This window comes from Natator depressus, chromosome 3 (genome assembly GCF_965152275.1).
Source record: "Natator depressus isolate rNatDep1 chromosome 3, rNatDep2.hap1, whole genome shotgun sequence".
Lineage (NCBI taxonomy): Eukaryota > Metazoa > Chordata > Testudines > Cheloniidae > Natator > Natator depressus.
This window is the reverse complement of record NC_134236.1, coordinates 185,149,538-185,167,192: the sequence shown is the minus strand read 5'-3', so window position 1 is coordinate 185,167,192 and position 17,655 is coordinate 185,149,538. Positions and strand designations below refer to the sequence as shown.

The following is a 17,655-nucleotide window of genomic DNA, read 5'->3' as shown; positions in this document are numbered from 1 at the left end:
GAAGAGCAGTGCAGGATCCATGTTTCTCACAGAGATGTCAGAAGCGTGGGTTTTCAGGGCTTTGGAAAAAAGGAGCGAACCATTATGGGATGCAGATAATATAGGATGGAGAAAACTGCATGTTGGGACATTGAAACCATGTTCCTAGTCACCCCTGCGTGACTTGTTTGTCTCCATGAGGCTTTGTAATTCCTTCCCAAATGACCTGCATCAGGGTGGTGAGTTACACAGTGGTATAGCTACCCACGGTGCTCTGCTTTCTACATCTGTACAAGCGCTGCTACTGAGGATGCACACCTCCGACACAAGGAACATAGTGTGGACATGCAAAAGCTATTTAATTATTGTGGTGGCTGTACATTGATGTAACTTAGGTTGACTTAATTTTGTTGTGTAGACATGCCCTGTGGAGTATCACAGCTAAATGCAAGATGGAACAGATTGTTTATCATAAGTAGTTACATATTTCAAGGGACCATTCAAGGTGACGTGGCCCATTAACACCCCTCCATTTGGGCGAATGGTGTGTGTGTTAATGGGCCACTGCATCTTGAATGGACCCTTGAAATAGGTGTTAGATACTTATGCTGGGGATTAATTGGGTTTGGCTTTTTTTGAGGGGTGGGAGTAAAGGTGGCAGATGTTGTGGATGTTGTTTTAGCTATAGTGGAAAAACGTTGAGACAGGAAGGTGGAGAAGGCACTAGATTAATCTAATATCTGGAAGTTTGTTCTTAGCCAGAGCCCCTCAATTAAGAATGCTTTGTCTCCAACTCTCACATACTTTGTTCTGGGCTTTGGGATCTTCATTGTTCTAGAGGAACATATCTTTCGTGGCAGTTCATGTATATATGAAGTTTTCAGAAACACCTCATTCCCATTTTCAGAAGTAACTCAGGGCTTATCTACATGTTCAGCGCTTCAGTGGCTCAGCTGCACCAGTGTAACTGCACCGCTGTAGTGCTTTAGTGAAGATGCTAGTATGCGGACGGGAGAGCTTCTCCTGTCTGGGAGAGGTGGTAGCTATGTCAACTGGGGGTTAGGTCACTCAAGGTTGTGGATTTTTCACACCCCTGAGCAACATAGTTATACCGATGTACATTTGTAGTGTAGACCTGACTGTAGACACTTAGGAGGAGCCTGTATCTCCTTGAAAGTCAATCATATTTATGCGCCTAAATACTTAAGTCACTTTTGAAAATGGGGCTTAAGCTTCTTAATCAGGCATTTTTGAAAATATTACCTATTTTTCCAGTGTAGCTGGGACTTGATCCATTAAGTGCCTTGAAGATTTAAATTAGCAGCAGAATTGTATAGGGATCCATTTCAGGGATTGGAGCACAGACATGATGAATTTAGCCTAAACTGTGGAAGAAGGGGGCAGCTGTATTTTGCATTAGCTGGTGCCTTTGCATTATTTGCACATTCAACTTTAGACACAGTGAATTACAGTAATTAAGTCTAGAGGTGAAAAATGCATGTACCACTGTGACCAGGTCCTAATCCATGTGTCAAGGGTGGAGTTTCCTAGCAAGAAAATGAAAAAGAGACTTCGTTATTGATTCTATGTGATCATCCAAGTTCATTGATAAGTCACACAGGACCCTTAGGCTTTGCATCACTTTGATTAGTGGGAGCAGGTTGATTTCACTGGACAAAATGGAAGAGGATAGTGTCCTAACTAGTTTCCCTCTGTCCAGCCATCTTTACTTTGGTCTTGCCTGAGTTGAGTTTGAGCCAGCTCTTTTTCGTCCAGGAGCTAGCTTGTAGACAATGTTAGCTGTAATTGTATCAGTGGGAAATGAAATGTAGTTGTCATCAGCATATAGTTGACAACAAAGCCAATATGCCTAATTATCTGTCCAAGTGGTCTTATATTGAAGAGAACAGAAAAGAGTATTGATCCTCAAGGGACTCAACAGGTGACAGCTTTTGAGGAACAGGAGCAGTTACCAATTACCATTCTGGGTTCTGCTAGAGAGTAACGATTGGAGTCACTGTAGTGCTGATCCAGCTTCTCAAGTTTTGTCCTGTAGGCTAGTCCCAGAACTAGTAGCCCCTTGCTCCTCTTTTAAAAAAAAAAAAAAAAAGAAAATCCTCCCAGCAACCTGCTCACGCAGCTCTGTGTAACAACATTTGCTCAGCTTACAAGTAAAAGGGTGATTTAAAAAAAAATATATCAAATCGAAACGAGCTTCTGGAAATCAGTGTTTTTTCTGCCTTTTGCATCACCATTAATAAAGATTCTTAAATTAGAATTTAACTGACAATTTTATTGATGAGCAAGGCACAATAGAAGCCAGGTTTCTTCCATAGCTGTATTGACCATGCAGTGTTAACAAAAGTACAGTTTTGTCAATAAAGTAAGCAGATATGGCCCAAGACAACACAAGCAGATAGGTTGTGTGAGAAAACACATTTTTATGTATGCATATCTCTGGCCAAAACAACACCTTAAGGCCACAACAAAACTGGATAATAAAATGCTAAATCTGTCCTTGAGACAGAAGATGGTGCATAACTTAGGTTACATTTAATGAGTTTCAAGCTTTAGGTGGTGATGACCACTTACTATTCTTGAAAGAAAAGATGGTTCTTACATGTATTTTTCTTTCTTTTTTAAATTCGTATAGTATCTGCAGTCTAATACAAACATTTAATTGGATGCCTTGTTTTTGTGCATGTGTAATTTTGTGGTGAAATATTTTAAATTCCATTCTTACCATTAATGCTGTGATGCGTCCTATAACTTTTATACTCCATAATTTTATAGTCCAAACCAGTAGACCTCTTCTTCCAGAGAGAGAATGAAAATTATCCCATATAACATTTCTTTCCAAATTGTCTTAGTTTTGTCTCAGTCGCTGAGCAGTTCTATAGATACACAGTCTTTTCTGTGGAATTATATGAAAGTATATTCTCTATATTTTGTTTATATTTAAAAGAATATTAGTGCTAGTAATTCATCTCTCATGACTTCGGCTAGTAAGAAATAACAAAGTTAGTGTGTATGTACAATAAAGGAAAATAATTTGATCAGGTAATTGATTTTAATGTCAGGGTTCAAAGGGATTTTAAACATAGTTTAAAAGAGTTAACAGTTCTGTAAAATATCTTTCCGGGGTTATTTTGGTTGATTTTAATTTCTAATTTTTTAAAGCCAGGAGCTGTTATCTAATATAGTGTCTTTTCTATAACAATAGTATGGTCAAAACTTTTTTAATTTGGCCTTTTCTGCTCAGTTACCAGGGGCATGTGTGTGTGTTGGATGGGGAGGGTTAAGAGGATATGCATATTTGACAACAGGTAGTGTTTCCTCCTACTGTTGCTCTTTCTTCTTGTTACCACTTCAGAGTATTTGTAGGAAAGAAGTAGCAAGAGAATCAACCTCTGATCAAGCTTTGATTGCAGTTCAAAGTGGAGGTGGATAGGCCCCCATGATTCATTGAACACTACTTAGTAGGACTTGGAATGGCATTCATACTGTCAGATTTTAGAGGGGCAGAAATAGACCGCTTTAGCAGCAGCTTAGTAGTAGTATAACAAAAGTTTTGGCCAAAAAAATCAAAGGATCTTTAAGGAGTCACATTACCCTTGTCCTACAACTGTACAGAGAGTTGATGTATAGTAGTTACTTATAGTTGTATTACAGCCACTTTGTAGTACTCTATGCAACAGATTTGCAGACTAGTTAAAACATGTTTAGTTGACTGTATAATCAAGAAAGAAAAGTCATGCAAATGGGTGGCAACGTTTCCAAAAATGGTAGTTAGTTTATCACTTCATGCTGCTCTAATTATGCTAAGGGGTCTAGCCAAGCATTACAGACAACTCAGTATTGTAAGAGTACAAAGGTGAGAATTACACCACCTTTACATCTGTCTGCACTAACGTAAACTTACATCCTCAGCTGTGGCCAAAAGATCCAGTCGTGTATTTTTAAAATGCTTTCTGATTTACTAATTTAAGGTGTTAGCGATATAAAAAAGAAATGTTGTTTTTTAAAATACATAATTTTTAGCCTGGTAGTCTCTCTTCAACAGGTAATAGCTGTAACATGTATCATTATTTGAGCATAGGCTTTCGTGAGCTACAGCTCACTTCATCGGATGAAGTGAGCTGTAGCTCACGAAAGCTTACGCTCAAATAAATTGGTTAGTCTCTAAGGTGCCACAAGTACTCCTTTTCTTTTTATGTATCATTATGTTTGTCATCTTTTGTCCTTGTTTTATTTCATTAAATCTTCTGCGTTTCCTTTAGTTTTTTAGCCTTTTTTAATGGGAAAAGAGCGAAATTGTTGAATTTAGTCTTTTTGTCAAGATCGCAGATATACAGAAATCATGATACAGAAATCAAGGCTAATGTAGTGCCCATCTTTAAAAAAAGGAAGGAGGAGGATCCTGGGAACTACAGGCCAGTCAGTCTCACCTCAGTCCCTGGAAAAATCATGGAGCAGGTCCTCAAGGAATCAATTCTGAAGCACTTAGAGGAGAGGAAAGTGATCAGGAACAGTCAGCATGGATTCACCAAGGGCAAGTCAAGCCTGACTAATCTAATTGCCTTCTATGATGAGATAACTGGCTCTGTGGATGAGGGGAAAGCAGTGGACATGTTATTCCTTGACTTTAGCAAAGCTTTTGATAGGGTCTCCTACAGTATTCTTGCCAGCAAGTTAAAGAAGTATGGGCTGGATGAATGGACTATAAGGTGGATAGAAAGTTGGCTAGATTGTCGGGCTCAACGGGTAGTGATCAATGGCTCCATGTCTAGTTGGCAGCCGGTATCAAGTGGAGTGCCCCAAGGGTTGGTCCTGGGGCCGGTTTTGTTCAATATCTTCATAAGTGAGCTGGAGGATGGTGTGGATTGCACCCTCAGCAAGTTTGCAGATGCCACTAAACTGGGAGGAGAGGTAGATACGCTGGAGGGTAGGGATAGGATACAGAGGGTCCTAGACAAATTAGAGGATTGGGCCAAAAGAAATCTGATGAGGTTCAAGAAGGACAAGTGCAGAGTCCTGCACTTAGGACGGAAGAATCCCATGCACCGCTGCAGACTAGGGACCGAATGGCTCGGCAGCAGTTCTGCAGAAAAGGACCTAGGGATGACAGTGGACGAGAAGCTGGATATGAATCAACAGTGTGCCGTTGTTGCCAAGAAGGCCAATGGCATTTTGGGACGTATAAGTAGGGGCATTGCCAGCAGATGGAGGGACGTGATCGTTCCCCTCTATTCGACATTGGTGAGGCCTCACCTGGAGTACTGTGTCCAGTTTTGGGCCCCACACTATAAGAAGGATGTGGAAAAATTGGAAAGAGTCCAGTGGAGGGCAACAAAAATGATTAGGGAACTGGAACACATGAGTTATGAGGAGAGGCTGCGGTAACTGGGGATGTTTAGTCTGCGGAAGAGAAGAAAGAGGGGGGATTTGATAGCTGCTTTCAACTACCTGAAAGGGGGTTCCAAAGAGGATGGCTCTAGACTGTTCTCAGTGGTAGCAGATGACAGAACAAGGAGTAATGGTCTCAAGTTGCAGTGGGGGAGATTTATGTTGGATATTGGGAAAAACTTTTTCACTAGGAGGGTGGTGAAACACTGGAATGCGTTACCAAGGGAGGTGGTGGAATCTCCTTCCTTAGAAGTTTTTAAGGTCAGGCTTGACAAAGCCCTGTCTGGGATGATTTAGTTGGGGATTGGTCCTTCTTTAAGCAGGGGGTTGGACTAGATGACCTCCAGAGGTCCCTTCCAACCTGATATTCTATGATTATTCATCAGAAATCTTTGACATTTAAATAGGTCAAAACTACCACCTAAATATTTTCTGTAAAATTTACTGGGCCATGTTGTTCAGGGTCTTTAAAAGCTTAAACAGCTGTTACTATCAGTGGGAACTTTGCATCAAGTGGTTGGTCCTTTACTGAGGGAACTGAAGAGGTTTACACCTTGCTTTCTCTGCTGTCTACAGTATAACTCACTTAAGGCATATGCAACACGTCTAATTAGTTTTACTCTAATCTTAACCAGTTGAGCTATACATTTGCTCATCCCTATACCATGTGTTGAAAGCTGTGTTACCCATTAGTGTTTAGCTATAGCTAAGAATACTTGCAAGAAATCCTACTTTCAGTTGTGAAAGTCTCCTACAGTACTTACCTGTAAAACAAGTCCCATCCTCAGAAACATCATTTTTAGACTTGCTGCATCAAGTGAATTAGCATTTCTGATTTTGATTCTTAAATTTGCTCTCTTACATGCAGTTAATCACCAGAGCACAGGTTCTCAAACTGTGGTTCGCGAGCTCCATTCAGGTGGTCTGTGGATAGTTCCCTCTAAGGTGCATGCCTGGGCGGCTGCACACAAGATAATGAAGGGCCACCCACCTAATTAGTGGAGCCACGCAGGCATGGCTCCACTAATTAGGTGCCTGGACCCTGGAGAAGACGCACATGTAAGGTGAGGTGGCAGCCTTGGGGGGAATAGGGGGTAGGTCGGAGGGGGGCAGTGGGGTCAGAAGAGAGGGTGGGGAAAATTTGGGATGTGCAGGGCTGTGGCAGCCGGAGAAAGAGGCGACTTTCCACAGCTCCAGGGCTGCGGCTGCCCGGGAGAGACGGCCCTCCTTCCCAGCCTCAGCTCTGTGGCTGGGGGGAGACCTCCCTCCTTCCCAAACCCAGCTCAGGGGCTGCTGCGGTGCGGGAGAGAGGGAGAGACCCCCTCTCCTTCCCAGCCCCAGCTCGGGGGCTTCTGCGGCGGGAGAGAAAGGGCACATCCATCACATTAGAAAGGTAAGACTACTGATATTAAAATATAAGGTATGTGCTTTTATTTGTAGAACAAAAAAACATTAATTATTAAGTTATTTTTATATATGCTTTTATCCAAAGTGCTTTATAATAGTTAGCTAACAGTACAAACAACATTTGGAAAGATCATTAAGTGGTTCGTCAAGACCCTCAGCAATTTTCAAATGGTCCGTGGAAAAAAAAAGTTTGAGAACCACTGCGCTAGAGTGTATTGTATATTGTGTGTATGTTGTATTATATTTTGTGTTGGGTATTGGTATTGTACATGTTGCTGAATCTGTGCCATAATGAGAAATACAAAAATGTTACTTCAAAGCTTCACATGGGGTGGCGTCTGCTGTGGTATAAACATCTGGGCACTGAAAGTAAACCACTGTGCCTCAAAAGAATTAGGTTCTGTTTAGACTGGGGATTTGCCTTGATTACAGCATTCAGTGAACAACTGTCACTGTAGTTTTGCTGAAGCGCTCCCTAGTGTAGACTGTCTACCCCTGGCTAAAATCTCCTCGTGCAAATAGTGACTTTGCCTCTCTGCACTCAGAATCATACCAGTGCAGCTACACAGATGGGTGGCGGTTAATAACATTAATTGTCACAAATCCAAGTCCAGGTAAGCCTCCAAAAGTATGTACTTGGAAATAAAGGAAAGTGGATCTTTCATGGTAGTTTGCTTCACTTACAGTTTTAAGCATTTTAAGAATACCTGTGTATTTTGTTTTAGATTTACTTAATACCTGCATAACTCTCTGTTAAAACATATAAGCAAAACAACAGCTAGTAGAAAGTGGAATGACCAATATTTGTAATTTTCATTTTCTTAAATAAAGTATAAAGTAAATAAATACATTTATCAATTGTCTATTAATAGGACTGTAAACATCAACTAATTTAAAAGGCTTTTTTTTTTTTTTTTTTTTTGCTGCATTCTTCCTTTGATTCAGGATCTGTAGGCTGGCTCTGTGCCACTAGGGGATTTCACTATACTGGGACTTCACTACACTTCAGTGCCCAGTTATAAGAGTTCTGCAGCCAACAGAAAGAGAACAAAGCTTTTGTAGAACTGATGCAAAGCTTTAAGGTTTTTACAAAGCCCAAATAGTTAAATCTAGAATATGTGTGAATGAGTTTGAATTAAGATATATATTATTTAGAAGCTACTCCTATTTCACTAACTTCAATTTAAGTGTGATTAGCGTTTGATGTTTGACTTGGTTCAATACACATGAATTAAAAATATTAATTTTATCAATTTCCACAGGAGACTTTGCAGCAGTTGATCATGATGTCTTTGCCAAATGTCTTAATAATTGGCAAAAATCCTTTTTCTGGTAAGTGTTTTTTATTTTATTTTTTTTAAATTTGTAGTTAGCTCATTGAAAAAGTAGCTCAGGTAGGAATGAGCCACGCCAGAGGGCTAGATGAAAATTTTAGCAAACACTTGACTACAGAATGATGAATTTCATTGCTTCTGCTCAGATCTGAAGGTCAACAATAAAAACCACAAAATATTAAACAAATAAAACCTTGAGGTAGAGATGCTCCCATTGGGATTTATATTAAACGATAACTGTCTTTTTAATTTTTTCTATGCCATGCTTCAGTGCATGACAGGAGGAATTATTTCTCTTGGGCAAGAGAAACCATCTCAAACAAAACTACCTATCTGTTATCTCTCTTGTCAAATCCACTATTTTGAATCTTGACATTATCCTTGACCCTGAGCTTTCCTTTCGCCTCCCATATCTTTAAATCTGTCTCAATAGCCATGTCTGTAACATATCCCATTTTCCTGGGTACTGTGCCTCCACTCATTTGTGACTTTATCTTTTCTAATCTTGACTGTTGCTGCTATCTTCTCCTAGGACACTCAGGGTATGTCCACATAGCCCATGGAAGCAAGTCTCTCAGCCATGGCTGACAGACTTGAGGTAGAGGGGCTTGCACTAACATTCTGAAAATTGCTGTATAGATAGTGCTTTGAAGTTGTAGCTTAGGCTCTGAAGCCAAGGGGTGGGGCGGATTTCAGAACCCGAGTTCCAGCTGCAATTTCAAACTGTTGTCTATGCAGCTATTTTTAGAGCGCTGGCGCAAGCCCGTTAGCACACATCTGTCGACCCAGCTGGGAGGCTCACTTCTGGGAGCTGTGTGCACATACAGCCTGGGTCTCAGCTCCCTAGGTTTTAGTATAAATAGAATACTTCTGCCTCATTTCTCATGTGTAGTAAGAAGTCTGAACATGTTCCTGCCATTCTCAAACACCACAGACTGTTCAGTTATTGCATGTTATAGTTCAAAACTTTCCATGGATTTGCTTTTACCTGCTTCAGAGACCTCATCTCTTTGTATTAGTTTTTTCTTTTATTGCCTGTGATCATTTAACACCTGCTTCTGTCTTGTTTGACTGAGTCCTTCATTTTTTAAAAATGTTAGTAAAATCAGATGTGAGAGGCCAGGTACTGTCATGTATCAAAAACTGATTAAGAGAGAGAAAACAAAGATAGGAGTAAATGGTTAATATTTGTAATAGGAAAAGGCTAACAGTATGGTATCACAAGGTTAAATACCAGGTTCATTGTACTTTAATATATTTAGTATCTGGAAAAGGGATGAGCGGTGAGGTAGCAAAATTTGAAGATGAGACAAAATTATTTAGGAGGACTTGTGGCACCTTAGAGACTAACCAATTTATTGGAGCATAAGCTTTTGTGAGCTACAGCTCACTTCATCGGATGCATTCAGTGGAAAATACAGTGGGGAGATTTATATACACAGAGAACATGAAACAATGGGTGTTACCGTACACACTGTAATGAGAGTGATCACTTAAGGTGAGCTATTACCAGCAGAAGAGCGGGGGGGGGGGACCTTTTGTAGTGATAAGTAAGGTGGGCCATTTCCAGCAGTTGACAAGAACGTCTGAGGAACACCACACGATCCATTGTCTACGGCCAAGCTCTACGATACAACCGCATTTGCTTCAACCCCTCAGAAAGAGACAAACACCTACAAGATCTCTATCAAGCATTCTTACAACTACAGTACCCACCTGCTGAAGTGAAGAAACAGATTGACAGAGCCAGAAGAGTACCCAGAAGTTACCTACTACAGGACAGACCCAACAAAGAAAATAACAATGCCACTAGCCATCACCTTCAGCCCCCAACTAAAACCTCTCCAACACATCATCAAGGATCTACAACCTATCCTGAAGGATGACCCATCACTCTCACAGATCTTGGGAGACAGGCCAGTCCTTGCTTACAGACAGCCCCCCAACCTGAAGCGAATACTCACCAGCAACCACACAACAGAGCCACTAACCCAGGAACTTATCCTTGCAACAAAGCCCTTTGCCAACTGTGTCCACATATCTATTCCGGGGACACCATCATAGGGCCTAATCACATCAGCCACACTATCAGAGGCTTGTTCACCTGCATATCTACTAATGTGATATATGCCATCATGTGACAGCAATGCCCCTCTGACATGTACATTGGCCAAACTGGACAGTCTCTACGTAAAACAATAAACGGACACAAATCAGACGTCAAGAATTATAACATTCAAAACCCAGTCAGAGAACACTTCAATCTCTTTGGTCACTCGATTACAGACCTAAAAGTGGCAATTCTTCAACAAAAAAACTTCAAAAACAGACTCTAATGAAAGACTGCTGAATTGGAATTAATTTGCAAACTGGACACAATTAACTTAGGCTTGAATAAAGACTGGGAGTGGATGTGTCATTACACAAAGTAAAACTATTTTCCCATGTTTATTTCCCCCCCCCCCCCACTGTTCCTCATACATTCTTGTCAACTGCTGGAAATGGCCCACGTTGATAATTACTACAAAAGGTCCCCCCTCTCGCTCTCCTGCTGGTAATAGCTCACCTTACCTGATCACTCTGGTTACAGTGTGTATGGTAGCACCCATTGTTTAATGTTCTCTGTGTATATGAATCTCCCCACTGTATTTTCCACTGAATGCATCCGATGAACTGTGCTGTAGCTCACGAAAGCTTATGCTCAAATAAATTTGTTAGTCTCTAAGGTGCCACAAGTCCTCCTTTTCTTTTTGCTCAAGATGGGAGAAAACTGAGAGGAACTTCAGACACACCTAATTAGGTTAAGTGTAAGGGCAACGTGATGGGAGATGAAATTCAGTGTTCACAGATACAGTGTGAAATGTACATTACAATGAGTAATTTGAGCTACTCATATACCTTACGTGGTCCTAATTTAACTATCAGCTCAGGTAAAAGGCCTGGCCATCACTGGGAAAACTCCATGAAGAGCTCTGCTCTATCTGCAGCAGTGATTTAAAAAAAAAAAAAAGCAAAAACGATGTTAGGCTGGAAAATCATTTGGAAAAAATTACAATGCCATAATATAAATCAGTGGTATGCCCTCACTTGGAGTCCGGTGTTCAGTTCTCAAAAATTATATAGCAGAAATAGAGGTGCTTCAGAGCCAGGCAGTGAGAATAAGAGGTATGGAAAAATTCTCATGAACAGTGATTGAAAAGATTGAGAGGAAAGGAATAAGATGAACATTATAAAAATATATAAAATAATGGATGATATAGAAAAGGTAAATCAGGGTCTTCTGTTCATCCTATTTCATAATGAAAGAACAAGGGGACATTCAATGAAATTTGAAAGTGACAAAATCAGAATTGATAATTTGATATTTTTTCACCTAATGCACACTGCCTGTGTAACTTATTGCCTCCATCATTGATGCTAGGAATTTATCAGATGTCAAAAAAGAACTGGGTGCTTATTTGGATTCAAAGATTAAATAAGAGTTTTGGAAAGAGTATTAACCCTTATGCTTCAGGCCATACCAGTCCCTAACTTTTAGGTTTTAAGAGGAAACTTTCCCTGGGGGACAGGTTCTTCAATAACTGTGTATTCAAGGGTTTCATACACCTTTCTTTGAAGCATCTAGTACAGACTGCTGTTGGAAGATAGGATATTAGACTAGATGGACCACTGGCATGATCCAGCATGGCACTATTGTGTTCCTCTGTTACTTCCTTAATATAATGGCATATTTCTAATGGTGGAACACTAAAATCCTGTCTTGAGTTGGATCCATTGAAAATTACGTGCACTCGGTGAGGTATTTTAGGGAAAATCTGAAATCTCTCCCTGAAAGTTATGGGTAAGGGAATAATAGCCAGCATTTATATTAAACATATTGTAGGGAGACATATTTGCACATGACAGCTTAGCATTTCAAAATACAAAAGTATGAAAGCTAAGGCATCCCAATATACCCATGAAAATGTTGTCTTAATATAGAAGGGGAAAATGTAATAGAATGGGATTGTCGTATGATTATTTGCAGATTGACTGTCATCCTGGCGGGATTATTAAATATAAAAGCCATGGGACAGTCTCAATTCACTCCACAGGAATGAGGCATGATCCTGCCAACTGCAATTTTTAACTGAAATAATGCTCCCTCAGTAAAATACATATTTTTAATTTATGGGAGATCCTAGTTGTTGTTTTTGCGATTTTTGTAATTGAATTGACTTATGTTGACCTTTTGAACATACAATAAATATCAAACTTGGGTACCTAAATAAGTGGTCTAATTTTCAGAGGTGTGGGTCTGTAAACCCACAGTTTTAATTTACTGTAGTGTGAAATATGCTTGATTAGCACATTTCAAAATGAGGTCACTTATTTAAGTGTGTAAATAGACACTTAAGGTGCCTAGATTTAGACACACAAATTTGAAAACTTTGGCTAGAATGCTTACAAGTAGCAAATGTAAATAGGGTGGCAGTGCATATGTTGCTCTTGTCTGGACAATTTGAGGATTGAGGACAGCAGCCAGGAATAGATCCAAGTGTCTGTCTGTGCCACCAGTGTAAGTAGTGGAAAAGTGCACATTTTTTTCTTCCCCTTCTGAACACAGCAGGGAGGTATCTTTCACTTTTTCACCTCACTCTACTCTTATGGGCCTTACTAGTCTGACAGGGAACCCAGGAGTTGCATTTACATATGCTGGCTCCCCCTGGTTCCATGGATGCCTTGAGGCTTCAATCTCTGGCAAATGAACCTCTCCTACTCTTCCCTGAGCAGTGCCCTGCACTGTCTCGCTTCGCACGAACAGCATAGCCAGTACCAACAGCCCCGCTTCTCCTCAGAGTCTGAGTGGGTTTCCGAGCCAGACTCCTCATTCTCACCTGCTCGCTCCTACAGCCTGGATCCTCGGCAACAGCCACCCTGTCTGCCCACATACTGACCTTCTTCCAACATGTGGTTTTGCTATCCCCAAGGGCCACTGATGCCCAGCGACACATACACTTGACCCGATTGGCCTGTTTGTGACCCTTACCAGGACTGCGGGGTGCTGCCGCTGCCACCATACTGCACCCTCCTCCATTTATGAAGAACTGTAGGAGGTTCCCATTCCACTGGCACTGACGGTTCCCATTGGGGCCTCATTGTCCCCATACGATGCGCTTATTTCTCCTTCCCTCTACCCTCCAGTCGACCATAGCCAATACCATGACCTGCTTTGGTGAGTGGTTGTGGCTCTCAACCTCCTGGTGGAGGAGGTCCAGGACTTGCAAAACCTTTTCCTGGATGTTCTGCAACTGCTGGGACCCTCCCGTATTGTCCTCCCTATCCACGTGGCCATCCTCCAACTGGCCCAAGTGGTCTGGCGCACCCCAGCCTCCTGTGTCCCTACTACGAAGTGCACTGAATGCCGCTACTTCATCTGATTTAAGGGTACAGACTTCCTGTTTACACCACCCAATTCACTTGTGATCCATGCCGTGACTGAATGCTCCCGCCAGCAACACTTCAAGGCCACCTCCCCGCCAGGGGCACCGGAAAAGGGGGCGGAGCAAGGCCCTCCCACTTTTTTGAAAGTGGACAGGCCTGATCCATCCACTTTTTGCCATGGGCCCCACCCCTGCCCCACCTCTTCCCCCCCAAGGCCCCGCCTCCTGGCCAGGCTGGCAGCCGGAGCCCAGGCAGCTGTGGGGAGCCGTGGAGTGGGGGGACCTGAGAGCAGCCCCCAGACCGTGTCCCCTCACCCTGGACCCCCCACCCAGGGCAGGTGGTAGGTCTGTGTCTCCCCACAGCTGCCTGGGCCACTCTTACCATAGCCTGGCTTCAAAGCCTCGCCCTCCCCGCTGGAGCTGGGTTGGCATAAGAGATGCACTGGCAGCTGTGTGGAGCCCTCCACCTGTCCTGGGCGGAGACATGGGTCAGGGGTTACTCTCGGGCCCACCTACCCCAGGCAGCTGGAGGAGCCTGAGCTCCCCGGTCCCGCGCCGGCTTCTGGCTTGGCTGGGAACAGGCTTTCAGGGGAAAGAGGAGGAGCAGGGTGGCGAAGAAATTGGACCTTCTGGGGTGCAAAGTTTATTCCTCTGTGGGCCTCCAGTTCTGTATTGCCACTTACTAGGCCTTTTTGGCAAAATACAATTTCCTTTCCTACCTGAAGCTGGTAGAGCTCCAGGCTTTCCTCCTGGTGGAGAAACAGCAAGATTTCCAGATGCTGCTGAATGAGGGCAAGCTGGTTGCCAAGGTGGCTCTCTAAGCTGCAGTTGAAGCCGCTGACACTGCGTCCCACACTCTAGTGACCGGTGTCATGCTCCACCAGGATTCCTAGCTCCAATTCTCCAGCTTCCCTAAGGAGATCCAGACCACTGAGGACCTCCCCTTTGACAACCAAAAACTCTTTAGCGACAAGACAGACAAATTCCTCCACTCTTTCAAGGATTCCCGTGCCACTTTGTGGTTGCTTGGTATTTACACCCCAACCACGACCTGCAGGCAACAAAGACCCTTTCCGTGCCACCTACCAGCCCTACTTTCAATGTCTCCAGGAGCCGTCTTACTGTCATCCACGCATCCAGTGACACTGCTATTACAGTGAATCATAGACTGTCAGGGTTGGAAGGGACCTCAGGAGGTCATCTAGTCCAATCCCCTGCTCAAAGCAGGACCAATCCCCAACTAAATCATCCCAGCCAGGGCTTTGTCAAGCCTGACCTTAAAACATCTAAGGAAGGAGATTCCACCACCTCCCTAGGTAACCCATTCCAGTGCTTCACCACCCTCCTAGTGAAAAAGTTTTTCCTAATATCCAACCTAAACCTCCCCCATTGCAATTTGAGACCATTACTCCTTGTTCTGTCATCAGCTACCACTGAGAACAGTCTAGATCCATCCTCTTGGGAACCCTCTTTCAGGTAGTTGAAAGCAGCTATCAAATCCCCCCTCATTCTTCTCTTCTGCAGACTAAATAATCCCAGTTCCCTCAGCTTCTCCTCATAAGTCATATGCTCCAGTCCCCTAATCGTTTTTGTTGCCCTCCGCTGGACGTTTTCCAATTTTTCCACATCCCCCTTGTAGTGTGGGACTCCAAACTGGACACAGTACTCCAGATGAGGCCTCACCAATGCTGAATAGAGGGGAATGATCACGTCCCTTGATCTGCTGGCAATGCTCCTTCTTATACAGCCCCAAATGCCATTAGCCTTCTTGGCAACAAGGGCACACTGTTGACTAATTTCGCCGCTGGCACTTCTGCTGCCTCGGCTCCCTCACACCATCTGTCCAAATAGCCATTTTGACTCTTCCCTTGAGACCTGCGAACCTCCTCCTATCTCTCCCACAGTGACCCAGATCGTTTTTGTGGGCCGTCTTGCCTGGCTCACCCAAAATTTGGGCAAGATTATTGATGGGTTCTGGACATCATCCACCGGGGTACTTGATAGAGTTCCTCTCATTTTCCCTCGTCGTCCACCCCTTGGTGGCCATGGGAATCCTTCCCACCACAGCCTCCTCCGGAAGGACACCATAGAATGAGTTCCTCGTCATTACTGTGACCGTGGGTTCTATTCCCCCTATTTCCTTATGCTGAAGAATGGGGATGGCCGTCGCGTGCTTCTGGACCTTCAGTTGCTGAACATGGTCACGCTCCCTCTCATTCGCCCATCCCTTCCCCTTCGAGCCTGGTTCACGGCTCTTGATATGAAGGATGCCTGTTTCCATGTTGACATCCACCTAGCTCATCAGAAGTTCCTCCGTTTCGTGGTGGGACATTCTCATTACCAGTTTTGGGTCCTTCCCTTTGGTATCACCACTGCTCCCCAAGTGTTTGCAAAGGTCTTTGCTGTCACTGCAGCCCACATGAGTTGTTTTGGCCACTCCGTGTTTCCTGGATGAGTGGCTCCTTGTTGTGCCGTCGTGCACCTATCTCCTCTCCACTATCCAGACCCTCTGGGCTCTCCTTGCTGGCCTGGGCATCTGTATCGGCGAGGACAAGTCAGTTCTCGTCCCTACCTGTATGTTCACGTTTATCAGGGCATGTCTGTATTTTCTCGTGGGCCGAGTCTTCCTCCCAACGGACTGTTTTGCTATCCTTACCTTTTTCATCACGCAGCTACGCCGCAAACTGCATATGCACTATCTACCAGTGCCTTTCCCTCCTGGGCTGCATGGCGGCCTGCATCTCCACTGCCTACAACTCTGGCTCCAGTCAATCTGCATGCTGCAGTTGGACCTTCTGAACAAACTGGTCCTGCTTCCCACCCAGTTCCTCCATCCTGGCTTCCCACACATGGTGCACCAACCCGTCCAAAATCTTGGTCAGCGCTCTGTTTGTTCCTCCCACTGCTCACACCACTCTTACCACGGATGCCTCCCTTGCTTGGGGAGACGCTCATTTGGAGGGCCATATGGCACAGGGCCACTGGATTCCGCAAGAGGTGTGGATGTACATCAACATTCTGGAATTGCGGGCCATCCGCCTTTCCTGTTGGGTGTTCCTGTCCCTCATCAGATCCCGGCACATTCAGCTGCTGTCTGACAACATGACAGCAGTTATGTATATCAACAAGCAAGGCAGTGCCTGGTCCTTCTCCCTCTGTGTAGAGGCCATTCTCCTCTAGAACTGGTGCCTCAGGCATGGGTTCACCCTCCATGCATGCATCTCCTGGGCACCAGCAACTCCCTGGTGGACACACTCAGCAGGTCCTTCTATGCATATCACCTCTTCGTGACTGCTGCGAACCAGAAACTTCCCCTCTTCTGTTCCAGAGGAACCCTCGGGCCAGGATCACAGGGCGACGTCCTTCTCTTGCACTGAACCACCAAACTATGCTATGCCTTTCCGCCCATTCCCCTGCTCCCGCAAGTCCTGAGCGAGGTGTGGCAGGACTGCATGATGGTCATTCAGGTAGCCCCCTCCTGGCCTTGCCAGTATTGTTTCACTGATGTCCTCCACCTCTGTGCTCGCACCCTGGTCTGCCTTCCCCTCCTCCTCAATATCTTCACACAGGTGTAAGGTTGCCTGTGGCACTCCAACCGAAAGCTGCTCCCCCTTATGTGTTGGTATTTGGATGGGGTTCATGTGTAGGCAGAGCATGTTCCATACCAATGCACATTCGATACCCATGCACAACATCCTCACACACAGCAGACAGCAGTCTACCAAGCAAAATTGCGACACTTCACCACCTGGGTGCACCGCCATCACTACCCTCTGGACTCCATCTCCATTCCCATCCTCCTGGAGTACCTTCTCAGGCCTTGCCACCTCTTCCATCTGCGTCCACCTGGCGATGCTGAGTGCCTTCCTCCTCCCCGTGGATAGCTCCTTGGTCTTCACTCACCTGACCACCACCCTCTTCCTGCATAGCCTACTCAATGCCTTCCTGTCAGTGTGGAATCCTACCCATTCTTTGGACCTGAATCTCGTCCTCTCTGCCCTCACTAAGCTGCCTTCGAACCTCTCGCAACTTGCTCTCTCGCCCACCTCTCTGTGAAGATGATCTTCTTGGTGGCCATCACCTCGGCAAGACAGGTGAGCGAGCTA

The 17,655-nt window shown here is 44.1% G+C and overlaps 1 protein-coding gene across 10 annotated transcripts in view; it reads left to right on the top strand.

The window, feature by feature from the left end:
- Positions 1 to 17,655, top strand: part of CCDC88A (coiled-coil domain containing 88A) — a 363,848-nt gene that overhangs the window by 104,262 nt on the left and 241,931 nt on the right. For all 10 annotated transcript variants that reach the window (XM_074949474.1, XM_074949473.1, XM_074949477.1 and 7 more), the window contains exon 4: positions 8,055 to 8,124. In XM_074949474.1, coding sequence (XP_074805575.1) covers positions 8,055 to 8,124 — 70 coding nt within the window. The remainder of the gene's footprint in view (positions 1 to 8,054; positions 8,125 to 17,655) is intronic.